We start from the raw sequence: 27,975 nt of genomic DNA, 5'->3' as shown, positions 1-27,975 counted from the left end.
CCTTTTTTAACATGCTATTTTCAGTGTACATGTGACAATTTTACAGACATAGCTTTGTTTTGATTTCTATGTATCCCAATTTAACAGTGTTACTCATGCATGTGTTGTATTTTTCTAAAATAACAGTACCAGATGTGAATATGCAAAAGTTATACTTGACTGCTATCCTTGTATTTCATCATGTTTTACATTTTAAAAGAAAGGGTATCTTTATATGGAAATCTGCCATTTACTGCATTCTAGACTAGTCTTCAAGCTCCACTGGCTTTCGAAGAATCATATAATTGCCATTCTATATTGACATATCTGTATCAAGGAAATGCTTTTATGAAGACAGCCATGACAGGGCAGTGCTAATGTGCACAACGTTTTCATTCATTAGGTCATTACCTAGAATCACATAACCTCCTTCTGATGAAATATAAGTTCCGGATTCTGTGGGGCCTTCAAAACAAGGTGTCACACTGAATGTTTGAGATGGAGAATTTACAGAGCGCCCATTGAGCTTCAGGTCTCCAAGAAAGCCATGAAAGCTGTAGACCGAGTTGATCTATGAAATAGGAAATATGCAACATTACTTAAACTTTTATATAACGAGCATTGAGTGCAATCTCTTCTTCTCATCTTCAGTCTGCATTTTCTCCACAAGACCTTACCAGGTTGCTTGACCCCAGGCAGGGTAGGCAGAAAGCCTACAAATACATATATAGAGTTTTTTTTATGTTGTTAAAATTTTTGACTTTTGCTGCACAAATACCACTAAACTCTGAAGGATCTCGCTTGAGGCTGTTTGGCCCATTATTTGTTCCATGTTCTCTTCCTATTGTTCTCTATATTATAAGTCTGTAAACGTATAGGGTTAAAGTTGAGATCAGGGATAGCGTTAACATTAGGGTTAGGGATAGCTTTTGCTTTGTATGTCAACAAAGCCACAAATAACCATGTTGGCATTGACATAACAATGCCGTGTGATTTTTTTTGCCTAAGCAGCCTGCATGGAGTAATCTGAAGGTAATTTCAAAGTGATTTCAGCAAAAGTGAAATTGGTAGTTTTGCTGTAAAATAAATTTTTTGTGAAAATGTCAATCATCCCTATTGTGTGGTAATTGGCTACTCATAGTTTATAAATGCATACAAGTAAATCATTCAAAATCAGAACTATTATTCTTCCCATTTTTGCAAAAGGGTCATTACCTCTACATTCTTCATAGCTCTCTCTGGGGCTACACCTCCTAAGTAAAGTGGTGCCTCCACTCTCCATACACTGTCAGTGATAGGAAGACTGTCTTCGTACACCCGTAAGCCGTCAATGATTATTTTACCTCTGTTCGCATCACGGACACATATTACCTAAGCGATAAAAATATTAGACAAAAAAATACTTGTGAGCAAGTTCCTTTTTTAACGCAAAAGAAAGAGTTGGCTAATTCTGCATGACTTTTTGTTACAAACAAAGCACACAACTTTCTTGTATGATAAAGCATTCAGTGAAAAAAAGTGTTTATTCTCTGATTTTGCGAACAGAAAAAGTGTCCGCAACAATTAAAAGTTTTGACATTTAAACATGTAGAATGTTTTGCATATCTTTTCAGGATCAAAAAGTAAACTTTTTTTTCAGGCAATTAAGAAATATGACATATAATTATTATACATTTACTACCAGATGCAATTTTCTGGCAGCTGTTTGCATGTTTACTAGGCCAATTCCAACTTATTTTCTGAAAAATTACTGTTTGCATGGTTTAACAGCTGAAGCCTCTGCTAGACCACTCTCCCCTTCAGATGCATACCAGCTAATGTGATGTAAAGCATCTCTTCAGGTTGTGAAGAAGTCTATTTCCCTATAACATTTAACATAAGGAGAGAACAGATTAGAGATATTTAGAAATTCCAGCCAAGAGCATCTTAACATAGCAATGAGGTTTAAAGTGGTTTTAAAGGCAGAAGGTTATTTTTAAATGAATGCATTCTATGCATTAAGATAAAAATCCTTCTGTGCGCAGCAGCCCCCCTAATACTTACCTGAAGTCCCTCTTGATCCAGCAATGTTGCACGAGAGACTTGGCTCTCCGGGACTTTGCTCCACATTGGCTGAGACAGCAGCATTGCACCCTTGGCTCCCATTGCTGTCAAAGTCAGTGAGCCAATGAGGAGAGAAAGGGGGCAGGGGCCAAGCTGTGGCTACGGCTCTGAATGAACACCAGAGCTCTGGTGCCCCCAAAACAAGCTGCTTGCTCTGGGGGCACTCAATAGAGGGAGGGGCCAGGAGCACTGAAGAGGAACCTAAGAGGAGGAGGGTCTGGGCTGCTCTGTGCAAAACCACTTCACAGAGAAGGTAAGTATCACGTTTGTTATTTTTAATGAAAAAAAAAAAATAGACTTTAGTATCACTTTAAAGTGTTACTAAATCCAGGACCCTGCATTCACTATATCTGGTCTCCCACAGTACACAGAACATAAAAAGGAAATTATTTTAGTAAATATAAACTGCTAAATACCTTTTCTTATGAGCAGTATATAGCAGTCATGTGACATCTATCAGTGTCCGGCCAAGCACTGATTAAAGCTTGTAGGAGGAGTTTTCATTCTCCTGAGACTGTCCTATGAGGCTGCATGACTCCTGACCCTCTGTCTGGACAGTGCTGATTGGCCCTGTGCTGATCACATTCACCCTCCCCAAAAAAAACTAAAAAATAACAATACACATCAAACTGAGCATGTGCAGAGTGCCCCACCGGGTTCTGTACTGCAAATAGATTGGGGATAGTAAAATAAGGGGAGGATCACAGAAGACAGGATCAAACAGCCTTTTTACACAATTCAGAGAATTAACCCCTTAGGTTCCACAGTGAGTATGACAAGCATGCTTTACTGCATATACAGACTGATTTTACTGTTGTGGGTTTAGTAACACTTTAATATAAAATTTAACAAAAAGGGGGAGGTGTTGCCCAACTATCCAGGTATTTGCACCCACTTCCAGGCATAGACTCCTGTGGGAGTCTACGCCTCTTCCTGCCCCACCGCGCTGTCTTCTGGGACACACAAGGGTCCCAGAGACAGCAGGGACCATTCTGATTGGATAGTGCGACTTGCGCATGCGCAGCAGGGAATCGGGAAGTTAAGCTGCAAGGCTTCTTTCCCTGATTCCCTTACCGAAGATGGCATGGCAGGACCGAGGGATGGTTTCGGCCCTGGGCGCCTTGGACAGGTAAGTGTCCTTATTTTAAAAGTCAGCAGCTGCAGTATTTGTAGCTGCTGACTTTTTAAAAAAAGAAATGTATGGGACTTCCGCTTTAACCTCACCTGTGCTCTCTTCAAATCTCCAGCCTTGAGCTGTTTTAAAGCCCAACTCAAGGTTAGGTCCCCATATCACTCTCCCCAACCTTGACGCACCCCCACCCCCATCTTTTTTTTTTCTATTCTATTACATATATACTTTTTTTCCTCTCCAATTCCATCACCTGACAACCCAGGTCCTTTTCCTCCATGACATCCTCCTCTCAAGTGATAATGTTTCCTACATTATCCTCCTTTGAGTCCAGAGAGGCTTTATGACGTACCCTAGGGTCAGGTCCTTGACACCCTGGGCTCAAAGGAAGTGGCATAATTCAACCTTGAGAGCTGCATTGTTTATTTTAACTTTTTTAGGCCACCTAATTAAAAAAATAAAATTAAGCTGGATGTTTAAATTACTACACTTCACATTTTATAAAATCAGGCCCACTGTGAAAGCTTTCCATAGCCTTAATGTTCTATGTCTTTGGATAGCCCAATACTAACTATATTTGTAAGATACCCTGAATTATGATAGCACAATGGAACTCCAAGACTTTCTTCAAAAACAGTATATTAATTCCTGTTAATCTAGTGTTAAGTAATTAAAACAGTTTTTTAACATTTAAAAAAATGTTTCAATTGAATAACATAAATTACATGACCTTTGTTAGTGAATTTCAGTGCTGATTGTTACTGCAGCATTTTTTTTTAGGTTAGCACTTAGAGTGAAATGTTACTTTATATTATTAAACTAGATTGATTTACTGTATTAGTTTGCTGCAAGTTAAAGTATATCTACCCCAAAAACAAAAATATAATATGTTGCAGTTTATGAATTCTTAAGTGAGATGGCTGCATTACATTTTTCAGGCTTTTTTCATTTTTTTCACCTGGTAATCCTGTGACTAACACCCTCCTTGACCACGAGTGGCTATGCTCACTTCTCCATTGCAACTATGGAGGGAGCCATGGTTTCCACCTAGGAAGGACTTCATATGTGTCTTTGTTCATCTTCAAGACATGGGGGGGTGGGGTGGATTAGTCATTTTCGGAAGAAAGGTAACATTGTTTGTGCTTTTGCTTCTGTTCACAAACATTGAGAATCATGTAGCATTTTTGACAAGATCAGCAGTCATTATGTGTACTTTCTGAATATGTTTGTATCCCAAAAAAAGAAAACTATTGCAGTCACCACATTTAAGGACTGGTAAGCTGCTATATATTAGTTATTTATTGGCTACTTACAGTGTGCCACAATCCATCATTATATTTTCCTTGGCTTTTAATTGTCAGTTTTTCAGGTCCAGCATTGAATATGAAGTGTAGACGTCCATCAGATAGGAAAAGCGTTACAAAGTTATCTTCTTCTTCATCTGATATATAGAAGATCATTCCATGGGATGATTGTGTTTTTAAGCGGAAAGACAGTTCAGACCTGCCAAATATAAAAAGTGGAATGGTGTGTCTGATTCTGTAAACATAATATTGGCATCAGTCATTTTTGTTACCAGCTCAAATGCAGAAGGAAGTAGCTTCCATGGCAATAGCACGTATTGTAAATTAGCAAAAAGTCAAAAGTCAAAAAGAATGTCAAAAAGAATTTATATCAAAGTGGCACATACTAGTTTAAGGCCTCGTGCAGACCATGGTGCAGAGACGTCATTCTTTCTGCACATATTTTGCAAGGGCGCAGAAAAAACAATTGTTCTTTATGTGCCCTGTTCACACCTCACCGTGCAGATTTTTTCTTTGCAGGAATCTGCAACGTGTATGCAGTTTTCTGCACGAGCAGCAAACTGACACAATATCAACATTGGTGTGAATAGGGCACATAACTGACGCAATGAAAACCGAAGTTAATGTACAAGTGAAATCTGTGCGTTTTTTTCTCATCAGTTTTCATGCACGTATGGTGTGAAAGAGCCCTAACAGGTGTTCTTCCATCATTTGTTTACTTTTACAGGTGTTGGGCTGTAGTTTGTACACCAACCTCAAGGTGGCACTGTGCCACTTCTTCATGCTGACAAGAAACTATTAAGGGCAAATAAGAGCTCCAGGCAGCCATCTTGGGGATGCCAGCATCTCCTATTGGATGCGAATATCCCATGAGATTTGGGCAGCCATCTTGACACAGAAGTGCTTAAATAGCAAGTGCTATTTAAGGGAGATAGTAGGAGCAGTATTACAGAGTAGTGCCTGACAAGGAAGGAAAGAGTAGGGTTTCCCCTACAGGATATCTCTTCTGTCACCGTCTTCATCTTTCACCATCAGCTGGGCAAAAGGCAAGGACTTTGGGGACCTCAGGGTAACCCAGTAATCTGGATACCTCCTCCAAGGGAAGTGCTCCTCAGGCATTCTATGGCCTGTAAACTTATTATATTGCTGTTGAAAAAGTGCCTTGTTGAGGGACATTACCTTCCTGCTTGAAAAAGCATGTACCCCATCTCACATGTGGTGGCATTTCTGTAAACTATCTTATTTCAGTGATCATTCAGTTTCTACAATATATAGTACATGTAAGCCCCAACTTGCGTTGGCTCAGATCAGAGAGGAGGGAGATGACTAAAGTAATCTGAACACTGTAAATGATGACAAAGAATTCACCATTTTATAAAGCAATTGTACTGTAAGCCTATTTCATTATTTGTATACTCAAGATGCGTTGATTATCAGCAGATTTTTTTTTTTTTCAAATACGGCAAGGACACGTAGCTTACTTTTGATTAAATTGTTTAGGAATGTGCTTAAACTCCTGTCGACTGTTAGCAGTTCCTCCAAAGAGATAGGCATTCCTGACCGATCTTGGTCTACCGGGCAGTGCACACTGGGAGACAACTTCTGTGTCTTCTGTTTCTATACCTTTACTCTCAGTTACACTGTGTGAGGATTGTGTTTTATGTTTACCAAGCTGTAAAAACATTGGAAAAAGAAGACAAAAAGGTGAACAACAGAATGGTTTAGTCTTTTCATTAAACATCAATCTGCTAAACTGCACGGAGTACATTGCTATTATCTCAAGGTAATATAGGAGTCAGCAGGGATAACCAGAACCTGAAATTTAGGATATATTTTGTATAGATGGTCTGAGTGAAGAATGCAATTCAAATAAAGGTTACCAAATTTCACCTGAATGATGACTATTTTGTGTGCTATCAGAGGCAGAAATTGGTCAGCTGTTTATGCAGAGCTACATTTTAACTGTACAGATTAGCAAATACAAAAAAGATAGATGGGTTAACGTTTCCTGAGGTATAAAGAACCTTATGACTCCTCTTATCATCAAATGCAATTTCTTTTTTAACTACAATTCTCTTCATGAATTTGGCCACAAAAGTGCAAGAGTCCAGAAGAAGGAAACCAAATAAGAATACGGTACATTTATTACAATTTGAACATTTTGATGCTAGATACTGACCCCTCTGATTTCACCTTAGACACTGACACTGACCATTATTATGGTAAAATATGTCTCTGAAAAGCAGTCTTTGGTCCTTCATGATTTAGCTGAAAGGTTATCTGCCTTATTAATATTTATTACTGCTGAAAATGAATGGATTTCACCAGTTTGGCATATATGCATTTTTATACATTAGTTATCAAATAATATTACTTCCTGGATATATAGGGGTTCATTTACTAAAGACAAATAGCATAGGCTGTTGCCAGCAAATAATACCTAATGAAAATAAAAGAAAATCATCATTTTGCTTGCAGATGATTGGATAATGGAGGTCAACAGAGATTCATCATATTCACTAAGCACTGAGTAAAATTCCAATGCAAAGCGCAAATAACCTTTGCAAATTAAACCACCTTTCTGATTTTAGTAAATCAAGCCTATCACCAGCATATGTGAAACCTTTGCATACTAGATCAGTGACAATCAAAGTATTCCTGGGCAGCATAACTACAAATTGTACATAATTGGGTTGTTGCCATGTCATATTTTCAATTTTAGAAAACAAAAAAGAAAATATGACATACAAATTGTAATTTTGCTATTCAATTTCTGCCCTGAAAAGTACTATATGTAAATGTGTGACTCATGATTTACCTGATTCTGATATATTAACTATTGCTATAGTTATAACTATGAGTACTGAAATATTTTGTACTGTAACATTTTGTGACCTGTCCACCATAAAAAGTTGTATATATTGTCCATTGCCTACAACTAGAGAAATAACCATGTGTTTTTATAAGCTTAATATGATAATTGTGAACAAGGTCTTACGTGGCCTTGGAAAAGTGAGTTTATTGAGTGCAGTGACTTTCCCAGAAATATAACTAAGAAGTATTTTGTAAATCTATTTATGAGAAATGTTTTTACTTACTCTCTTTTTTTGTTTTCCTTTGGCCTTTGAAGTGTTTTTACCATGTTTATGAGTCAGGGCAATGGGTGGCGTTTCAACAGGACATCCATACAGGGAGACTTGGACCTTTTCTTGGTATTTCTGAAAGTCCTCAACTTCCACATCTCTGTCAGTTCTGCAAAATGACATCGTATTACACACATATTACAGTCACTGCAAGTTAGGCAGCTTAAGCACCATATATACATATAAACTAGTCTACAACAATATGAAATAGTAGTAGTAGACACACAAATTTACTGTTATCCTATCTACAAAAAATCGACTATGTAAGTGACATTGAGGAATCGCTTCAGGGTGTTAGCTGAGTATAGATTAGAGTGCTGTTACCGGACAATTTATTAAACAACAATCCTCCCATAAGATTATATGTACATTTATTGTATTTAATGCATGTTATTTCCCTGTAAAAACCTTTCTTGTTTATAGATCCAAAAGTCCAGAGACTGCTGCCCCATCTTGGATGTGATGTCAGCAGCCCTTGCAAACTCAGGGCTTTCACTTACATATTTTAATAGCATGCCCCTTCACTCTTCCCCTCACTGCTACATAAAAGGTTTTGTAGGGAGGTGAGTGGCAGAGGAGTTGGGCCAGCACAGACAGTAATTAGAAACTCCCAAAAGAGCAGAGAGCCTGGATGTGGATGAATGGAGGTGGCTGTGCCAGAGAGTGGACCTTTCCTGAAGAAGTCAAATTAGCAAGTTTAGAGGCACTTTGCAAGTCAATAAAAAATATTTCTGCAAAGGAAATATTAAGCAAGCAAACATTTTAAATACTTTATTTTGATGTGCTTCTGTGCTTTTACCTGCAAAAGTTTTTAACTTAGTGACCCTCTGCCCAATTCAACTTTCAAATGCCAAAGCCACTACTGGCCGTGGAAGCTTGGACAAGGGAAAAGTGACATTGTGATTTCGGGGTTTGTCTATAAATCGTTTTATACAAGTTTGACACAGCTTTCATCCAGGGTCTTGAGGAAAAGTTTTGTGACTCTACTGTGTGAAAATTCCCCATAGCGTAGGAAAAGAGCGGGCTTAATCTCATATGGAAAATCAAAGTGCAATTTCTTGACTTTTTCCTTAATATGTTATATCAGATTTTTCCAAAGCAGGAATTAATTTGGAAAACACCATACATACCTGGAGAAATAAGCATTGCTGATACACCCTGTAAAGTTATCTTGTGGTGGACCATTAGGAGAGCCACCAAAGTAGAACTTTCTTGGTGTTGGAAGGCTTATGTCTTTATGATCTCTCTGCTGGGAAGTAGTATCTTCCTCATCTACCAACAGATGACACCTACAGCAAAATACATTTAAGACAGTATTATAATATTACTCATTACATGTAATTGTATATGCTTGTTATTTGAATGGTTTGGTCATTTAAATCGAAGTTTGAGATGAATAGTTTTATTTTCTGAATTCCACATTATCTGCATTTTTATATCTAATAATAATTGTTACAGGGGATTCTGGGCAATAACCATCACCTTTTTTTTGCAAAAAGGCAGAGTAAAATCTTTTTTAATAAAGAAAATAGCAAATATGATATTTTCAAATTACTTACAAATGTAGCACATAAATGGATATGTTGATGTAAAAACACGATAAATACATTTTTTTTAAATATCTTGTTATATTTTGTCTATGGAAAGTAAAAGAAAAGAATGGCCATTTTACCTGTTTGGTGAAACTGACGCCACAATATAGTGATTGTGCCCATCATTGTATTGCGTGTTTTTGGACTGTACTTTCAAGTCATTTACAGTTAAGACTACAGCACCTTTATCCATAGAAACGGAAAACACATCAGCCTAAAAAATATAAAGTACATACACATAACTTTATTAGTACCTAAAATATACAGTAGTGTGGTAGCTGCAGTTATCAGGATCATTTACTGGTGTAAATCTAAGCCTGAACTTCACTTGCATATATGATTTATGCAGACGCACACTTATTTTCATGTTTTTTAGTATTGGATGGATAACAGCATCTGTTGATTTTGTGTCCTTGCATTTAAAATTAAGATAATAAGCTTTTGTATTCTGACTAATGTTAAGGTGAATGTCCAGCAAAAATGTTTTCTTTTTAATAATTTAAAAGAATTTTGAAGTGTTAGAGTCCGTAGTGGGATTTTACTGCTATCCTCCATTAGAGAATGTTCCTGGGAAAATAACCAGGAAGTAAAGGTAAATCTCCAGACAGTAAATAAGGGTAAATCTCCAATGGCAGTTGCAGTGCCTTGCAAAAGTATTCATAGCCCTTGAAATTTTCCACATTTTGTCATGTTACAACGAAAAACACAAATGTATTTTATTGGGATTTTCTGTGCTAGACCAACACAAAGTGGCACATCCTTGTGTAGTGGAAGGCGTGCATTTGTATTCAGCCCCCTTTGCGCTGATATCCCTAACTAAAATCTAGTAGAACCAATTGCCTTCAGAAGTCACCTAATTACTATACTACTATACCTAATTATTATACTATCTCAGTATAAATACAGCTGCTCTGTGAAGCCCTCAGAGGTTTGTCAGAAAACCTTAGTGAACAAATAGCCTCATGAAGGCCAAGGAACACACCAGACAGGTCAGGGATAAAGCTTTGAACATCTCACAGAGCAATGTTTAATCCCTCATCCGGAAATGGAAAGAGTATGACACAACTGCAAACCTACCAAAACATGGCCGTCCACCTAAACTGACAGGCTACACAAGGAAAGCATTAATCGGGGGAAGCAGCCTAGAGGCCCATGGTAACTCTGGATGAGCCCCAGAGATCCACAGCTCAGGTGGGAGAATCTGTCCATGGGACAACTATTAGTTGTGCACTCCACAAATATGGCCTTTATGGAAGAGAGGCAAGAAGAAAGCCATTGTTGAAAGAAAGCCATAAGAAGTCACATTTGCAGTTTGCTAGCCATGTGGGGGACATAGCAAACATGTGAAAGAAGTTGCTCTGGTCGGATGAGACCAAAATTGAACTTTTTGGCCTGAAAACGTTATGTGTGGCGGAAAACTAACAATGGACATCACCCTGAACAAAGCATCCCCACCGTGAAACATGATTTTCTTCAGCGTGGACAGGGAAGCTGGTCAGAGTTGATGGGAAGATAGATGGAGCCAGATACAGGGAAATCTTAGAAGAAAACCTGTTAGAGTCTGCAAAAGACTTGAGACTGAGGCAGAGGTTCGCTTTCCAGCAGGACAAAGACCCTAAACATACTGTGAGAGCTACAATGGAATGGTTTAGATCAAAGCATATTTATGTGTTTGAATAGTCCAGTCAAAGTCCAGACCTAAATCCAATTGAGAATCTGTGGCAAGACTTGAAAATTGCTGTTCATAGACGTTCCCCATCCAATCTGACAGAGCTTGAGCTGATTTGTAAAGAAGAATTGGCAAAAATATCACTTTCTAGATGTGCAAAGCTGGTAGAGACATCCCCAAAAAAAGACTTGCAGCTGTAATTTCAGCGAAGGGTGGTTCTATAAAGTATTGATTCAGGGGGGCTGAATACAAACGCATGTCACACTTTTCACATATTTATTTGAAAAAAATGTTGAAAACTATTTATCATTTTTCTTCCACTTTGTGTTGGTCCATCACATAAGCTCCCAATAAAATAAATGTACGTTTTTGGTTGTAACATGACAGAATGTGGAAAATTTCAAGGGGTATGAATACTTTTTCAAGGCACTGTACAGTATATTATATTTAGCCTTAAAGCTTCACTTCTGCAATGCATGGATTAAATGCTCATTTGGCCGAGAGGGGAGGAACTCAGGCTTACGCTTCACCATGCCATGTGACTGCTTCACCAAAGCTGCTTTCAATCTGATATCATCACATACAATTAAAGACCAGCAGACCTGCATTGTACGGGAGGATGACAAGGGTCTGCTCACATGCCAGGAGCGTCAGGCAGTGGAAAAGCGTGCTGGCCATCAGGTCAATGAGAAACAAGGTAAGTACAGGTGTTTGCACAACGTACTTATTCATTTTCCTCCTTAGTCAAACAAGCATTTAATCCACTGCATGGGTAAATGTAACAACTGGAGTGGGGCTTTAAGCATTTAGCATGGATTTACTTACTACAGGAATCCAGCTTTAAACCTTTTACTGCCACCACCATAGAAATTGCAGTGGTGGCTTTGGAGGTTTTACGTATCTGCACTCCATTAAATTCACTGGAGACCAGGTGAGATATAGGGATCTTTTAGATCCTTGATGTCTCATTAAAAAGAACCCATCACCAAAAAATGCATCCCATAGAGGACTTTTTGTCCCCTATGTTTTGAAAAAAGTTAAGTATGCAAAAATGTAAATAAAAAAAAAAATTAAAACTAAACCCAAGCACATAACCACTCCCCCCAAAAAAAAATCTTTGCGAGTCACCACTCCCATATTTGACATTTTCAAATGTAAATGCACATTGTTAGGGGTGCCTGCGTGCAAAAACATTGATTGCGCTACACATTTTAAATTTTGCTGCACATACTAGAGTAAGAACAATAATTCCAGGCCCATTATTCAGGGTTACCTCTAAACTGATGACCTATAGGGACATTTATAGTGCTGCCTATTAGGGATGACCCGAACACCCCCGTTCACCCCCATTGGGGCTCCCGCTGCTGTCAATCAAAGCCAGTGATGAGGAAGTGAGAAGCGGGGGCCAAGTCCCGCTGTCTAGGTCAACAGATGCAGCAGCATGCACGAGTGCCCCCCCATAGAAAGCGGCTTCCTGTGGGGGCACTGGACATAGAGGAGGAGCCAGGAGCACCGGCGGAGGGGAAGCAAGAGGAGGAGGTTCGGGGCTGCTCTGTGCAATTCCATTATATAAAGAGATGTTTGTTATTTTAAATACAACAGATACCTTTACAACCACTTTAAAATGCATGCCAATCATCAAATATAGAGGCTTAAAGAATGTATTGAGTTTAATGACTTTATATTAACGGGTAGTTAGAGAAGCATTTACTTATTCACTGGAGCTGTGCATACAGAGCCAAATAGGCTTTAAAACTTAGGCATCCATTCCTAGTAAAGACTTCTCTGAGCATTCTCCCAGCCTCAGGGATAAACATAAAATGTCTCATTATTTGCAAATTTAACCATGTGGGGGTCTATGTGTGCTAAGAAGAAACATTTTTTTGTTTATAGCAACCAATCATTTCTGCAATGCAGTGTTATGATCGAGACAAGGATTCTGATTGATTGTGGTGGATAACAAGAAATTCCCAATTCAATATTTCGGTAATCCTATTTAGTATCTCAAAGTATGAAATATTTACATTTTCTTCTATTTTAGTTTAGATTTTTTTTAAATCTGAATCTGGTCCTATTTTAAAGATGCAAATATCTAATTCAGGACAATTCTTGTGTGTACTGATATTTATAAATGTATTTCATAAGTTTGATTTCATTGAAAGGTTAACATGTTTGTTGCATGTTAAGATAATGAACTAGTTCTTACCCCTTCAGAATGATAGAGCAGTAATCCACTTGGCTGTAGGGTTTTGAAGCTAAAACCTCCTTCAAAAGCATCAAATGGAGCTACTTTTTGACTGGATGCTATAAAGCTCTGTCCATTGAAATATGCTTTGCGTGACATCTGTGTAAACAAAAAATAACAAAGATTAATTTTAAATATGGCTGCAGCCAAACATATGGTAGATTTTGATGTTATGATAAGATTTGCTTGTTCTTTGTTTAGCAAACCATAAGGCAGCATAAGCCCAAGACAAAAAACTGCTTCCGTTTTTTGGCTGTGTGGGAAGAATCACATTATCTCGTAATACTATAACATATCTATCTTGTGTAAATCTGTAAAAAAAAATGTTTTATTGCTGAATAGCACAAAATTATAATTTTCTGGCTCTATCATCCATTTTCACTCATGATATGAATATATTTGCATTGAGTAAATGTATGCTATGCTGTATGTACGACCATTAGATATACTGGCCAAGTTGGAATGAATGTTTTTATCCTAAGTTGCTTGAAGGCATTACATATATTTATACTGTTGTTTTGTATTGAGTGCTGCTTCTGATCCTCTATACACATCGGTGCCGTTGTGTGTCCTGTGCACAGTGATAGGCTTGCTGACTATACATGGTTTTGTTTTTATGTTCAGCCGGTGGGCTGAATGACAAAAACTGAACTGATTCCTCCATCCACACATTTAAAGTGGATGGGAGAATCCTTCCAACTGAGCTATTGTATTCTGACAGTAGGGAGACTCCCCCCCCCCCTGTCAGAATATACAGGTCAGTGCTGCAGCCTATTGCCTGCAGTGCTGATCGTGCAGCTTTTATGCAACAGAGCGGTTGAACAGAAGCCTATTGGTAGATGGACTTCCATTTAACTGCAGTGACCACACAAAATGTAAATTTGGCTGGTCCCTGCTCAATCCATGTATGGCCAGCTTTATTGGTTAAGAGCAGATGGCTGTATTCACTTTAAACAGCCAATGACTAGGAGAATGAAAAACCTTTTCTAACCGCACCCCTGAGCCCCAACAGAAGCCAACAAGGCACAAAGCGTCAGGATGAGTCATCCTTCCCTTGTGCGATATTTTAATGTGTTGCCATGATTATCTGCCAAATATCAAAATAGATATAAATATTTATATGTCTATAGGGAAGGACCACTATCTTTAGGGAGGATTTGGTTGGAATATGGGGTGTGGAAGCTTTTCATGGTTTTATAAAAGTACACACCACCAATACTACTTTTTAACACATTTTGTAATAGAGAACCTTTTTAAGCAATTGTTTGTGTATTGGTAATCATTCTGTGAGAATGTTTCAACACCTTTAATGTCCCACCTCAAAATTTACATTTTTCTTCTATAAATATTGGGGATGGGGTGTTGATCCTTCAACTGAGCTCATGCCCTCTTTTTCCAGGAGAATGAAAAACCTTTCCATGCAATGTCTGGTTAATACAGATGTGCTGGGCTGTTGAATCATCAATAAAGTATGCTCATAATTGTTCCAAATTTTTCCATCAATGCAAATATATATATTTTTGTTTACTTTGGTTTTAGTATTTAGTACTAAAAGATATGCAGACGTGAGCCTGATTTTGCACTTTCTAGTTTTAGTAAATAAACCCCATTGTGTTCTTAAAAGTGGGGTGTGCTTGTATTACATATTACAGACAATGGAACAAGAGGAACAAGTATACACAAAGTTGGATGGAAACAGCCAAAACTCAGAGTTCAGAAGGAAACTGACTTTTGGTACATGTGTACTGCTGTCTGTTCAACAGAAGCCAGTCCAACCACCGGATTATAAGTCAAACAGTCTTGCTAGAAAACCAGCATTTTATCAAAACTTGCAGCCAATAGCTGCAAGGGCTGATCAGTGTATTCTGGCAGGGGGGAGTTCACCTATCGGAATACAATAGCGCATGCTGTGCTATGCGTTGATGCAGGGATCTGTTGGGTTTTTCCTTTCAAGCCACTGGTTGAATGAAAAATAACTTGAAGGTGTATACCGAGCTTTAGAAGTAATGGTAGGCAGATCCCAATGTTTGCATATACAGGCATATAACAAACCAATCCAACAGCCTTCACCTATAATTAAAATAATACTTTTGAGTGGAAAGACCCTTTCATTTTATACTTTTCTTGTGAAACATGAGCTTAAATTATAGTACAACAGTAGCGTGCATGAACACATTTCCAAAACATGCATGCAAATGATGTAGATAGGATAAAAATTTATAGTAAGTTTAAATAAGGCTTTAGTAGTACTAGTTAATAAAACAGAGCAATTACAAGGGAGTCTTCTGGGCAACCATAGCTGATTCCAATGGTGTCTGGTTCTTCTAAGAGATTGAAATCTTTCTTCTGGAATTGGAAGCTCTTCATACATCCTCTGAATGCAATATCTGCAGCCACATGGGCCTTCATGCTGTGGGAGATAATGGAATAAATGTAATTAAGGATCCTACAAGCTCATTGTGGTTTGTTGTCATTACCGTGTTTCTTAACCTGTGAGTAGAGTTAGTGGCAGGCACTTCCCGTAGTCTGCATGCCGACTTAAGCCCATGTCACACTAGCGATCCTGTGCCAATTTAACAACAAAATGTTGTTAGAGCATACACACCTGTTCTTATGATATTGCTTCCTCACTGGCCAATCCGGTAAATTGTGGATCTGTTGCTACCACCTTTCTGGCAAGTAAAATTCTGCAGCATTTTGACCAATGAGTGAGTAACACTATAATATTAGGTGAGTAGTCTTTATTAAGTCATCACCAGCTACAGGACTGCTAGTGTTACATGGCTTTTATGTTTCCAACAAATGCCAGATTAACCTTAAAATCTTAGAGCTCAATGAGAAGTAACCTCCATTCCTTTCGTTAGCTCCTCAGGAACTTGATATACTATAATTTGTATTGCATATTATGTACTTTCATGGTGATGTTTGTGCCAATACAATTTTAAGAACTTAATAAATTCTCTCTAACATTTCAATCAAGACATATACTTATTTTTGTTTGCCCATAAAGTCCCACAGTACTGGGGGGTCCTTTTTTTCCTATAACCTTAAAATCTAGGGCTGTATTAAAAAAAAGAGACCCAACCTGTCATGGTTGTTGTATAGTCTACCCCTGCTGACCTTCTAGTTACAAAGTATAATGGGTGTACTGACTGTCCAACAGGGAGGCGTTGGTGAAAATAAAGTAGGACTACATAGATACTATGAGAGAACTGTGTTGTTTAAAAATTTAGCAACCTTTATTTTAAGGTTACTGTGGGCCGTTTTTCAGGAAAACTAAGTGTGTGCATAGGCAGTAATTATAGTAAATCTCACCTACAAGCACATTTATATATGTAGCGCCGGCTCATGAAGAGCACACGCTATGTGTTTTTGGCATTTAATATTCCTGGAACCGCAGTTTGGTTTTGGGTTTAATTACTCTAAATTTTGGCCTCAGTACCAGTCTGGCTGGATTGCATTATGTTATGCTTGACCATAGGTGGCGCTGTCATCTATGGCAGGTGCTAGAACACTGTCCAGTTGGATGCATTAAGTGCCAGTTCTCTCTCGGAACGAGCCCAGTGCGAGTGTCACTCTTGCTGTGCATTCTGGGAGAGGGTACTTAAGGTGCGTACGTCACGTGCTTTGGTGTTCCGGTCCAGAAGTGCTTTCTGACTGTTTGGTCCTGGACCTCCTGACCAGCCCCCAGGGCTCTCATGGCCTGGGGTGTGGATCCACCCGACTCCAAGTCTTGGGGCTGGCTAGCCTGAGGCAAAGAAACTGAAAGAAGGATTCAGAGGTGGTCCGATGCCGTCTCGGTTTGTGGAGATGCCAAGCAACTGTAGAAGCATCCAGGGGAGGACTCTTTGGGAGAAGGCCACGCAAAGGTTGGCTTCTCAGCAGGAGCCTGGAGGCTAAGTTGAAAGACCCCAAGCGAATCTAATCTCATATGGTATGGCCAGACCGACTGCGAGATACTGGTACCGTACGAGGGTTCTCTGAGTTGTCTACATCTTTCAGTTTATTCAAGTGCTCTACAACAAGTCTGTGGTAGAGACTTTATTCAAGTGTTCTACAACAAGTCTGTGGCAGAGACTTTGTCTGATTTAAGCACCCTGTTGGCTGCTAGGCCTGGTGAGAGAAGGACTATCCGATAAGGGTGAGGATCCAGCTGTGAATGGCTATTCTCTGGATATCCTTATGTGAGAGACTCATTTTTCTATTTGACTTAGTCCCAGGAGTACCTGGACTTTCCTACCTAAACCCTCTAACCCTACTTTGAGAGACTGTGTTCATTTATTTTTTTTGCAAATAAAAATTCCTTAAGCGGATCTGGCATCAGTCTCTGCAGTTCTTGGGCCATCTACCTTGGGAAACCCCTAGACACACACGAAGTCAAGAAGGTAACGGTAAGCCCAATTAAATCAGCTGCTCCTCCGGGGGTCAGTGCTACATATAAATAATTAATATACAGGATTTATATAGTGCCAACAGTTTGCGCAGCACTTTACAACATGAGAGCAGACAGTACAGTTACAATACAATTCAATACAAGAGGATCCATAGGGCCCTGATTGTTAGAACTTACAATTTTGGAACTATTATAAATGCCATATAATGTAGTTATGTGTCCAATAAAATCATTAAGTATGTTTTTAAATTAAACTAGTGAAGTACTCAAATTTGCCTTGATATCAGTCTATTGTAATCCCATGTACAGGATTACCATGAAGGTTCTAATTTATCCAGATCATAGTATAGCTAGTAGTAGTCACAATCATCTGGGCTTGTTCTGTAATTAAAATGTCCACTTGAATTTGATTAATTACCAGAAGCTATACTCTGTACAGAGCACTTATGCTAGGTAAGAAAAGAGCAGAAGTAGTAGCCAGATGCACAGATTTTTTGCCAGGGAACATATTTAGTATATAGGGCAGGAGAATTACCTCATCAGTATTCTGCTGCTCTTTAGGGTCTGATTCACACCTATGCATTTTTTGTGCTTTTTGCATTTTGCAGATTTGCACTACAGAACATGTTCCATAGGAAACCATGTTAAAAAAAACACTAAAAATGCATAGGTGTGAATCAGGCCTTACTGCCTAAAGATAGGGGGTGTTTACCCCGGGGCCAGATGGACTACCCATAGAGTGTTACAGAGCCCACGTAGAACTGCTTGCCCCTAGGTTGGCTCAGCTGTATCGTGAGTGTCTTCAACAGGGTTCCCTGCCATCCTCTATGAGGGAGGCCCATATTGTCCTCATCCCAAAACCTAATAAGGACCCCAGGTTGTGCGCCTCCTACAGGCCAATAGCACTCCTAAATTGTGACTTAAAAATACTAACCAAAATATTGGCCACCAGACTCAATAAGGTGATTAAATCTCTGATTGACCCGGACCAAACAGGCTTTATGCCGGGTAGATCCACAGACATCAACATCCGTAGACTATTTTCTAATATCCATGCCCCCCATACTAATCAAGGCACTAGGACTATTGCCACCCTTGATATGGAGAAGGCATTTGACACGGTAGAGTGGGTGTATCTGTGGGAGGTGCTCAGAAGAATGGGTTTTCCACTGAAGTTTATTGCCTGGTTACGCACATTGTACACCGGTCCCCTAGCATGCATTAAACTGAATGGCTCCTTGTCTACTCAGTTCCCCCTGCGGAGGGGCACCAGGCAGGGATGCCCTCTCTCCCCATCCTTGTTCGCCCTGGCGATGGAACCTATTGCGGAGGCCCTCAGGTGCTCGGCCGACATCCGTGGCCTTAGGGTGGGCTGGCTGGAGGAGAGAGTGGCTCTCTATGCGGATGATTTACTGCTTTTTTTAAACGATGCTGGTGACTCTTTGCGGGGAGCACTCGGAATTATGGATGATTTTTCCGCCTTCACTGGGTTGAGGGTTAACTGGCATAAGTCTCAGCTTTTCCCAGTGGATGCGGGGGCCAGGTCCTCCTCGTCCCCCTCTACCCCGCTTCAATGGGTGGATAGGTTCACCTATTTAGGTATCGTTATTTCAAGGGAGAGCGAGGATTTTGTCCGGCTTAATCTTGAACCTGTCCTGATAGGGATTAAATCCAAACTAAGGGCATGGGGTAATCTTCCCCTCTCCCTCATGGGGCGCATTAACCTTCTAAAAATGAAAGTCCTCCCCAAACTAATGTACATATTTAGGAATTCCCCACAATGGCTAAATAAAACTTTCTTTAATTCTCTTAAACAACTCTTCCTTTCATTTATTTGGGGATCTGGAATGCCTAGATTCAAGTATACCACTCTGACCAGGCCTGTGGACGATGGGGGCTTGGCTCTCCCGGACTGCCACAAATACTTCTTGGCTACTCAGCTTGTAACTGTCCACTGGTGGTTGCTGCCAGATCTGACCAACTCTGCTACGGTGTTGGAGGCAGCTATAGTGGGGTCTCTGGAGGCCTTGAAAGGGTTGGTATTCAGGGGGCCAAAAACACCTCATTGCCTCACCCCTTCCATGCGCACCACTATGAGGGCATGGAGGGTGGGGGAGGCGCTAAGAGCGTCCCCGCCGAACACCTGGTCTCCTCACACTCCCCTGTGGCTGAATCCCAACCTACCACAGTTCACCACTATCCCGGATCCTCAAGCCTGGGCCAGATACAAAATACTGACTCTGGAGCATGTTATCACCAATGGGGAACTTGCTCCCTTTCATGTATTGTGTACGAAGTTTTAGATGTCAGTTCTTAGGTCAACCAGTCATAATGGAATACTCGGAGCTCGAGTCCACCCTTCGGGTGAAGGATTTGGAGAAACCCACTTCTCAGATTTATGGGTCCCTGTTGGTTGCTGCCATCCCCGAACTGTCCTCCCTACGCAGGAAGTGGGTGGGGGACATACCGGAACTGGACGATGATGATTGGAGGGAAATCTGGGTGTTCCCGTTCTCTCCACTGGTCTCGGCCAGGGACAAACTTGTTCAGTATAAAATTATACACAGAGCGCACTACACACCCCATAGAATGCACCAGATGTCGCCGACACATTCCCCGGCGTGCTGGAGATGCTCGTATCAGCCAGGGGAGTTTTTTCACATTTTCTGGGCTTGTCCAGCAATTGGGCATTACTGGAAGGAAGTTCTCCAGGTGATAGCTAACATTACTAAGATTAGTATTCCTTATGATTCTAAATGTTGTCTGCTGGGGCTGGTGGAGCAGTTGATAATCCACAGAGCTAGGAAAATACTCATATCCTTATTACTATACTATGCACGTAAGGCCATCACGATGAATTGGAAGCAATCATCTCCCCCCTCTGTCAAGTTCTGGAAGGGTCTAGTGAATGCTAGTTTGCCCCTTTATAGAGCCACCTACGAGGGCAGGGGATGCCCAAAAAAAATTGAAAAGGTGTGGACTTGTTGGTTAGCTGATAGCACTACGGCGACTGATGCAGTAACTAACCCTTAGACCAACATTAAGGTCCTGATATGGTAATAGACTGACCCAGGTATTACTTGTACTTCTATGCTATGACATTGTGTACTTATGCTTTTGAGCACGGATTCTCCTGCTGTTAACCCTCCCCCCCATGGGGGCTTAGATACGTTTAGTTTTGTTTTTATCGGTCTGCCTGGTTGAGGCCTGTTGTTGCCTCAGAGGCAGACCGATCATGTTGTGTTACCTGATATGCCCTGCTGCGGTTGTAGCCGTAGCCGAGAGTTTGCCCCTGCGTGGGTACTGTTGGCCCAAGTGTGGGCAATTTTCTATGCTATTGAAAAACTCAATAAAAAAGATTTTACAAAAAAAAGATAGGGGGTGTTTGAATCAGTGCTCTAGACTAAACTGTACTACAATCCTGTAGGTGGGGTGCAGCTGTGACACCACAGGTGTAATAATACATTTATATTCAAGCAATGCAGCAGCAGTTCACAACAATCCCAATGGGAAGACTGCCCAACCAGGTGCCCTCACAGTTACAGCAATGTGAACAGAGCGGGTTCCTGCCAGAGTGACAGCATCTGTACAGAGGCGCAGAGTGCAGCCTGGCTGTTTCGAGTCCAATCTGGAAGCGCACCAAACTTGGGAGGCAGGGCCTTAAATAGGCTCTGTTTGCAAGGGTGTCTGGGACACAAAAGGATATTACAAATCAGGTTAAACAAGGGATATATATATATATATATATATATATATATATATATATATATATATATTTAAATAAGTTGTATTGCTGATTTTAACATAGTTGCTGCCTTAGAAGGTGCCTGAAACTGTTTACTTGTTGCCTAGAGTTCCCTTTTAACTCACCTTTCTAGAATGTGTGCAGGAGCTCCTCCAATATAGATATCAGTGAATGGAATTGGTGTCTTATCGTTGTCAACACTCTTCACATGCTTTCTGTCAACCACCAAGATCATCTTCTTGAAATTATGATAAATTACAGAGATCTGGGAAATGAAATTTGGCAGTAAAGTCTGTGATCAAACTGTGAGCCTCATTTGTGCAAATGATCAACATATTTTTCAAATGAACATGCTTTAATATGCTGTGCAATAAACAAATACATGTTCTCTGTATTCTTGCAGGCTAAAATCACTTACACAGTGCATATATCATACACTTTTATACATTTAACTAACAAATCTTTAGCATTGTATTTGTAAATCCATGGCTCTTTCTGGCAACTGAATCATGGAGTACCATAGAAAAAACATACCTCATGAAATCTGGCATCATTGATCTGAGCTTTTTTCATTGAGTCATCCAGCAGTACAGGACCTTTACTGAAGCCAAAGTCATATAAGACACGCAGGTAGCCATCTTGGATTTCCAAGCTGAAGAATTTTGTCTGGGAAATAGGGAGTATAAAATAGTTTAATGGCATGGAAACGAAGCATGGTTTACAGTGTGGCATTTAACCACAAAGTTACAGTTTGAAATGTTATTCAGTTCTGATACTTACTCCATTAACCATTAAGAAAACAAGAGCATTGTCCACAGGTGTTCGGACTTCAATATCAAATCGGGTAACCTGAGTAAATTTCCCTCTTCTTTCTATGTTGCGTATTACTGCGTAACCTGTGCCATCAAAGAAGTAGGTTGCTGCTCGACTTTGAGTGAACGCCAACTTATTTCTAAGACAGATAAAAGGATATCAGGTGTATCATATTATATTCTTTTTTACATAAATATGTAATTTTAGGGTTTTGACAAGTGTTACATTGGTATTGGTGATGGGGGCATGCAATCAGTACCAAATGGTTAAAGAAAAACATACTGACCCTGCCATTGATGAGCTCCTTATGAAAATGCTAGTTGCCTGGCTGTACCTTGCAAGTATACAAATCAAGAAAGTCAGAGTGAAATCAGGCTTCCTAATCTGCATATGTTTCTAGATCTAAGACACAAAGCACTGAAGCCATTGGATCAACAGTCCAGAAACTAGTATTTTCAGTAGGAATGGTCATTAATGGCAGCTTCCATACTTTCTCAGTACAGATTGATTTAACTAGTTAGTTACCTCAGCTCTGCTTGGAGCATATTACACACTCCTTGGGGTTACCAATATTTCTATTTTAAAAAAAGGGACAGTGTTGGTTGTTAATGGTCATCATCTGAAGCAAATGTTTCCTTTAAAACAATGTATGTATTTAAAGCACAACTTAAAGCGTCAATAAACCCACACCAGTAAAATCAGTCTGCATATGCAGTAAAGCATGCATGTTATGCTCACTGTGGAACCTAAGGGGTTAATACTCTGCATTGTGTAAAAAGGCTGTTTGATCTTGTCTTCTCTGTTCCTTCCCTTCTTTCCCCAATTAATCTCCAGATAGAAGAGAGGCTAGGGGACAAGCTGCACATGCTCAGTTTGGTGCGTATTGCTAGAGAGTTTTTCTTTCCTTGGGAGGGTGCATGTGATTGGCATAGGGCCAATCAGCACTGTCCAGACAAAGGGTCAGGGGTCCTACAGTCTCATTGTACAATCATAGGAGAATGTAAACTCCTCCTGCAAGCTTTAACCAGGCACTAATAGTCATAAGACTGCTCTAACTGCTGATGAGAAAAGATATTTAGCAGTTTACATTTACTAAAATTGTTGCATTTCCATGTTGTGTGTACTGTGGGAGACAGATATAGTGAATGCAGGCTCCTGGGTTTAGTGACATTTTATGCCCAAATTATTTTCTTAGTTTTGGACACAGCGTGGGAAGCTAGTTGTTGTTGTCCATGTCCTTTTCTTTTTGGATACCCAACAACTTGCAGAAGCTTTTGCCATTTATTGGATAATTAAAGTGAATATCCACACAAATTTATTAGTGAAGATTCACAACTTCTTTAGAAAAATAGCCTTATTGTCTTGTACAGCAAAGGATACTTAGTGTCTCTATCACGATTTTAATGAAGTCTCTATACTCATTACTAAGTTTCCATTCACTTCCTGTCCAGGTCACTGCGGTTCACATAGAACAAGAAGTCGGATTCTGACTATTCCCCACATTGTCCAAAACTAAAATGGAAACAATGTTTTTCTTTGGGGCCCAGATAACTAGATAACAAGCTATCATTTATTTTCTATAGGTTTATATTTTAAATTAAATTTAAATACATTTTAAATGGTATTTCTGTATAATTTAAAGTGACACCAAATCTTGGTTAAAAATATATTTAAATTTGTATTCTTAGCTCAAAAATACCTTCTATTTCTTTAATCCTCCTTCAAATCTCTAAATTCCTTATTTTATTTTTAACTTCATGTTAGAGGGTAGGAATGTTTGTTTCCCATAGTCCAACTGTACCTAGCCACCTTCTCTTACTTGCTCCTGAGATGGACTGTGATACTTGTAGTGTGCATAGAGCAGTACTCACAACTGCAACTAACGTCCGCTGTTCGTTTGAAATAGGTGGAAGTGAACGGGAAAAGCAGAGATCCAGGAGCTCATGGAGGAGATCACAAGGAGGCAGAAAAACACAAAACTTCATAAAAAACTAGTTTACAGGGCCATTAGAGTGGGTATGGAAAAGAATCACCCCCCTTTAAAATAATCACATTTGTTGCTTTGCTGCCTGAAATGAAAACAGACACAGTTTTTGTTTTATCCAGTTGTACTTACTCCAAGTAAAAAATATAACACCAAAAAGAAATCAGAAACAGAATCACAGAGCTAGAAAAAGGATCGCCCCCCCCCCCCCTCTTAAAAGTGACTCAACCAGGTGTAGCTAATCACCTTCTCAATGGCACACAAAGCCATTTGACTTTCAACTGTGATTAGCTGTGGTAATTTTCATTAGCTTGGCATGAAAATAATTTTCCTGGAGCATTTCAGTTGCTAATAGTGCAATTGAAGCAATTGACTATGGGTGGCAAGGCACTGTCACAAGATCTCCAGGATAAAGTTGTGGACAGGCACAAATCAAGAGATGGGTACAAAAAAATGTCAAAGGCTTTATCAATGCCTAGAAGCACAATGAAGTCTATTATTAAGAAGTGGAATATATTTCATACATTACAGATCCTCCCTGGATCAGGACGTTGCTCCAAACTGGATGAAAGAGACAAGAGGAAACTGGTCAGAGAGGCTACCAAGAGGCCTTCAGCAACTCTGAAGCAGTTGCAGGAATTTATGACAAAGAGTGGTCATTGTGTGCATGTGACAACAATATCACAAATTCTCCACAAATGTGGATTGTATGGGAGGGTTGCAAGAAAAAAGCCACTCCTCAAGAAAGGCCACATGCAGTCACGGCTGAGCTTTGCCAAAATGCACCTTGACTTGAAGACTGCAGTCCACAAACGGTCACCATCAAATTTAACTGAACCTGAGCAGTTTTGCAAAGTAGAGTGGGCAAATATTGCAGTCTAGATGTGCAAAGATAGTAGAGACATATCCCAACAGACTAAAGTCTGTATTTAAAGCAAAACAAGTTACTGACACAAGGAGGGATCTTTTTTCCAACTCCAACTTCCAATTTTTATTTTTTAATTTTTTTATTTATTTCTGGCATGCTGGTGTTATATCTTTCACTTGGATGTTATAAGTTGCACTGAGTAAATACAGCTGGGTAAAACAAAGATGGTGTCTGCCTTCATATCAGGCTGCAAAGCAGGAAAATTTGATTATTTTAAAAGGAAGTGATTCTTTTCTATACCCACTGATATTAGTGGATGTGTTTGGGTGATTTTTTTTAGAATAAGGATATAGTTTAGTGTCACTTTAACAGGCAACAATATACTCTGATCAATCTAAGTTCAAGAATAACTACAATATGAGACATATACAGTATTTGTTACTCTTTTGGCAAAACTGAAATAACATACAACGCTCCATAAATTGTACAGAGACTAGCAGAGTAATGAACTCAACAGTAAGAAAACATTTCAGTTTAATCCATGACATTTCCTTTACCTCACACAAGGTGGTGCTGTGGCTGTATTGATGTTATGTATATTATGGAAATTATATAAGCTGACAACATCATCATTTACAGAAGCAAGTTCCAGACAGCCAACAAAGCCAGGTAGGTTCAAACTGGCCGGGAGCTGAAGAAAACAAATTACCAGTAAGCAAATGTAAATCAAACACAATGCTTGGCACACACCGTGCCTGAGATACTAGCTGCAAACAAATGTGCCAAGTTCCCTGTTTAAGTGTGACCCCTACAAGAACACAGCTGTCAGTTAGATCCTGTATAATTAAGCCATTTTTTGAAAAATCACTGATTCGGCATTACACTAGTAATAGTTTATACATCATTAATTGATGTTATGTACAGTATTATCACATCCTAATGTAGTAATAAATAATTAAATTCACATTATTGGATAGGCTACAGGTATACATGGCACAATGATTTCGGGATTCAGTGTGAAAGCCATCTCCCATCTTTGCAGGCATTAACAAGATGCGTGGAGTTACCATTATGAATTAGTGTCACAGCTGCGCAACTTTTTTTTGTGCATTTTTATTTATTGCTGGAAAGCATGTGATTTTGCCTGCGTTCCCACAACACACAAATGTGAACCTAGCCTAAATTACCACCATTTTGCTTATCTATGAACTGACTATGAAATCTAGTGCATTCTGGGTAAAACTACTGCAAGAATTTCATGAGTTAGGCACAGGCCATATTAAAAAAGCCAAAAAAGGGACATGCTTTATTATAGAGGAAGTAAACCCTGATGAGTTTACTTCCTCTTTCATTCCCTGCAAAGGTAAAGCATAATGGACTTCTATGCATCACATAGTAGTCCATTATGTCTCACTTACCTGACACAGGAGCCAGCGGTGTCACCGCTGTCCCCTGTAGTCCGGCGCATCCATCTTCTCGGTGGGATCTCGCTGCTCCGCCGCTGTCATTCGGCGAAGCCGCGATGACGTCACTCCCGCATGCGCACGGGAGCCGACACGCGCAGCATCTTCATCGTTGATGATGCCACGCTCAGTGCGCCTGCGCACCGCTGTCTACGGCGCATGCGCCGTAGACAGCAGTGCCTGTCTTTCGCCAAATATCTCCTATACCGTGTAGGTTTAGGAGATATTTCTTGGACCTACAGGTAAGCCTTAATCTAGGCTTACCTGTAGGTCAAAGTGTGTTGTAAGGATTTACAACCACTTTAAATTCTTCTGAATGTCTGTATTAACAGTGCAGTTCCCTTTTTCTTTTCTTTTTTTTTACAAGAAACTCTATAAGGCAGTGGTTCTCACCCGTGAGGTCAGATTCCATTAAATTCTTCCAAAACCTTCCATGTTTCAACAGTAAAATAGTACTGTATATTTAAAAGCATACAATGGCATGGAAATACAGAATTTGAATTTAATCGGCTGGAAGGCTCTGAATGGGGATGTGGGGATGGTGGGGTTCTGGAGGGAGTTGGGGAACTCTGCAGCAAACTTGGTGGCCCTTTAAGGGATGGGTTTTCTGGATGAAACACTAGTAGGTTAGTGAAAATCTCCCCAACTAGCCCCAGAGCAAAAACAAACTTACAGAAGCTTAAATACTTTCTACTTTACTTCCAAAATAAAAGTTTTGGCTTTGGATATAGTTTGCATCTACATCTTATTAAAGGAATAATAATAAGCAGTCTGTCAAATATTACCTTAAATCTTTCAGGCACGCCACCAACATAGAATACGGTATTGTCAGGGTCCAGATCCAGCAGTGAGTCACTGCCAGAAGCCTCTCCCTTCTTTATAAATTTTTCCTCTGTTGCACCAGCCTGGCTAGGTACAGTTAGAAGTACTTTTCCGTGTCGGCCCAATCTGGGAGAAATTGAAGAAAACAGTGTTATCTTATCCATATTCCTGCAGCAGCACACAAAACATTTTACAGTACTTAATATATAGAGATGTTTAGGTGCTACTTATGTAGTTATTCCTCTTTCTTGCCTGCTATTTATGAAATTCAATTTTGTATATTTTAAATATTGGATATTTTACCACTTAATTGTCCGCACTTGTCATAAAAGGACCCTGTCACCAACCTAAAAAATTGCAAGTAAAAGAACAGAAAATTCAAGTATTTATAAAAGCTTATTCACAGTGTGAACTTTCCATAAATAATTTTTATTCACTTGCAATGTGCTTTCCCTAGCAAAGGCATCGCTCTCATTCCATTTCATAGGCCTCTAGGATTGTCATATTACTTTCTGTACTGGCCCAGCTTCTCTGTCCCTTCCTGGCCTCCCTTTTATGTAGCTGCCAGGGAGAAGTGAGGATGGAATAATATAGATCAGCCTATCTTAACCACGGTTCCTCCAAAGGTCATGAGGGATTCCTTGAGCAATGAGCAATTCATGCCTCCTAGGAAAATTACCACTGACACCAATGATCTTTTCAGCTATCTTTCCCACTGGCCAC

At 39.7% G+C, this 27,975-nt stretch overlaps 1 protein-coding gene across 1 annotated transcript in view; it reads right to left on the bottom strand.

The window, feature by feature from the left end:
* LAMA4 (laminin subunit alpha 4) overlaps positions 1–27,975 on the bottom strand; it is a 183,996-nt gene that overhangs the window by 16,391 nt on the left and 139,630 nt on the right. Inside the window, exons 23-36 of the mRNA XM_077487095.1 lie at positions 27,216–27,378; positions 25,525–25,658; positions 22,083–22,254; positions 21,837–21,968; positions 21,428–21,567; positions 15,439–15,574; positions 13,126–13,263; positions 9,331–9,464; positions 8,789–8,947; positions 7,614–7,767; positions 5,997–6,187; positions 4,525–4,714; positions 1,195–1,350; positions 391–550 (exon numbers count right to left, since the gene is read on the bottom strand). Coding sequence (XP_077343221.1) covers positions 391–550; positions 1,195–1,350; positions 4,525–4,714; positions 5,997–6,187; positions 7,614–7,767; positions 8,789–8,947; positions 9,331–9,464; positions 13,126–13,263; positions 15,439–15,574; positions 21,428–21,567; positions 21,837–21,968; positions 22,083–22,254; positions 25,525–25,658; positions 27,216–27,378 — 2,159 coding nt within the window. The remainder of the gene's footprint in view (positions 1–390; positions 551–1,194; positions 1,351–4,524; positions 4,715–5,996; positions 6,188–7,613; positions 7,768–8,788; positions 8,948–9,330; positions 9,465–13,125; positions 13,264–15,438; positions 15,575–21,427; positions 21,568–21,836; positions 21,969–22,082; positions 22,255–25,524; positions 25,659–27,215; positions 27,379–27,975) is intronic.

This window comes from Lithobates pipiens, unplaced genomic scaffold, assembly GCF_037356315.1.
Source record: "Lithobates pipiens isolate NorthernLeopardFrog02 unplaced genomic scaffold, aLitPip1_a1.2 Scaffold_18, whole genome shotgun sequence".
In the NCBI taxonomy this organism is placed as follows: domain Eukaryota; kingdom Metazoa; phylum Chordata; class Amphibia; order Anura; family Ranidae; genus Lithobates; species Lithobates pipiens.
The sequence above is the reverse complement of the archived record's forward strand: the minus strand, read 5'-3'. Positions and strand labels throughout refer to the sequence as shown.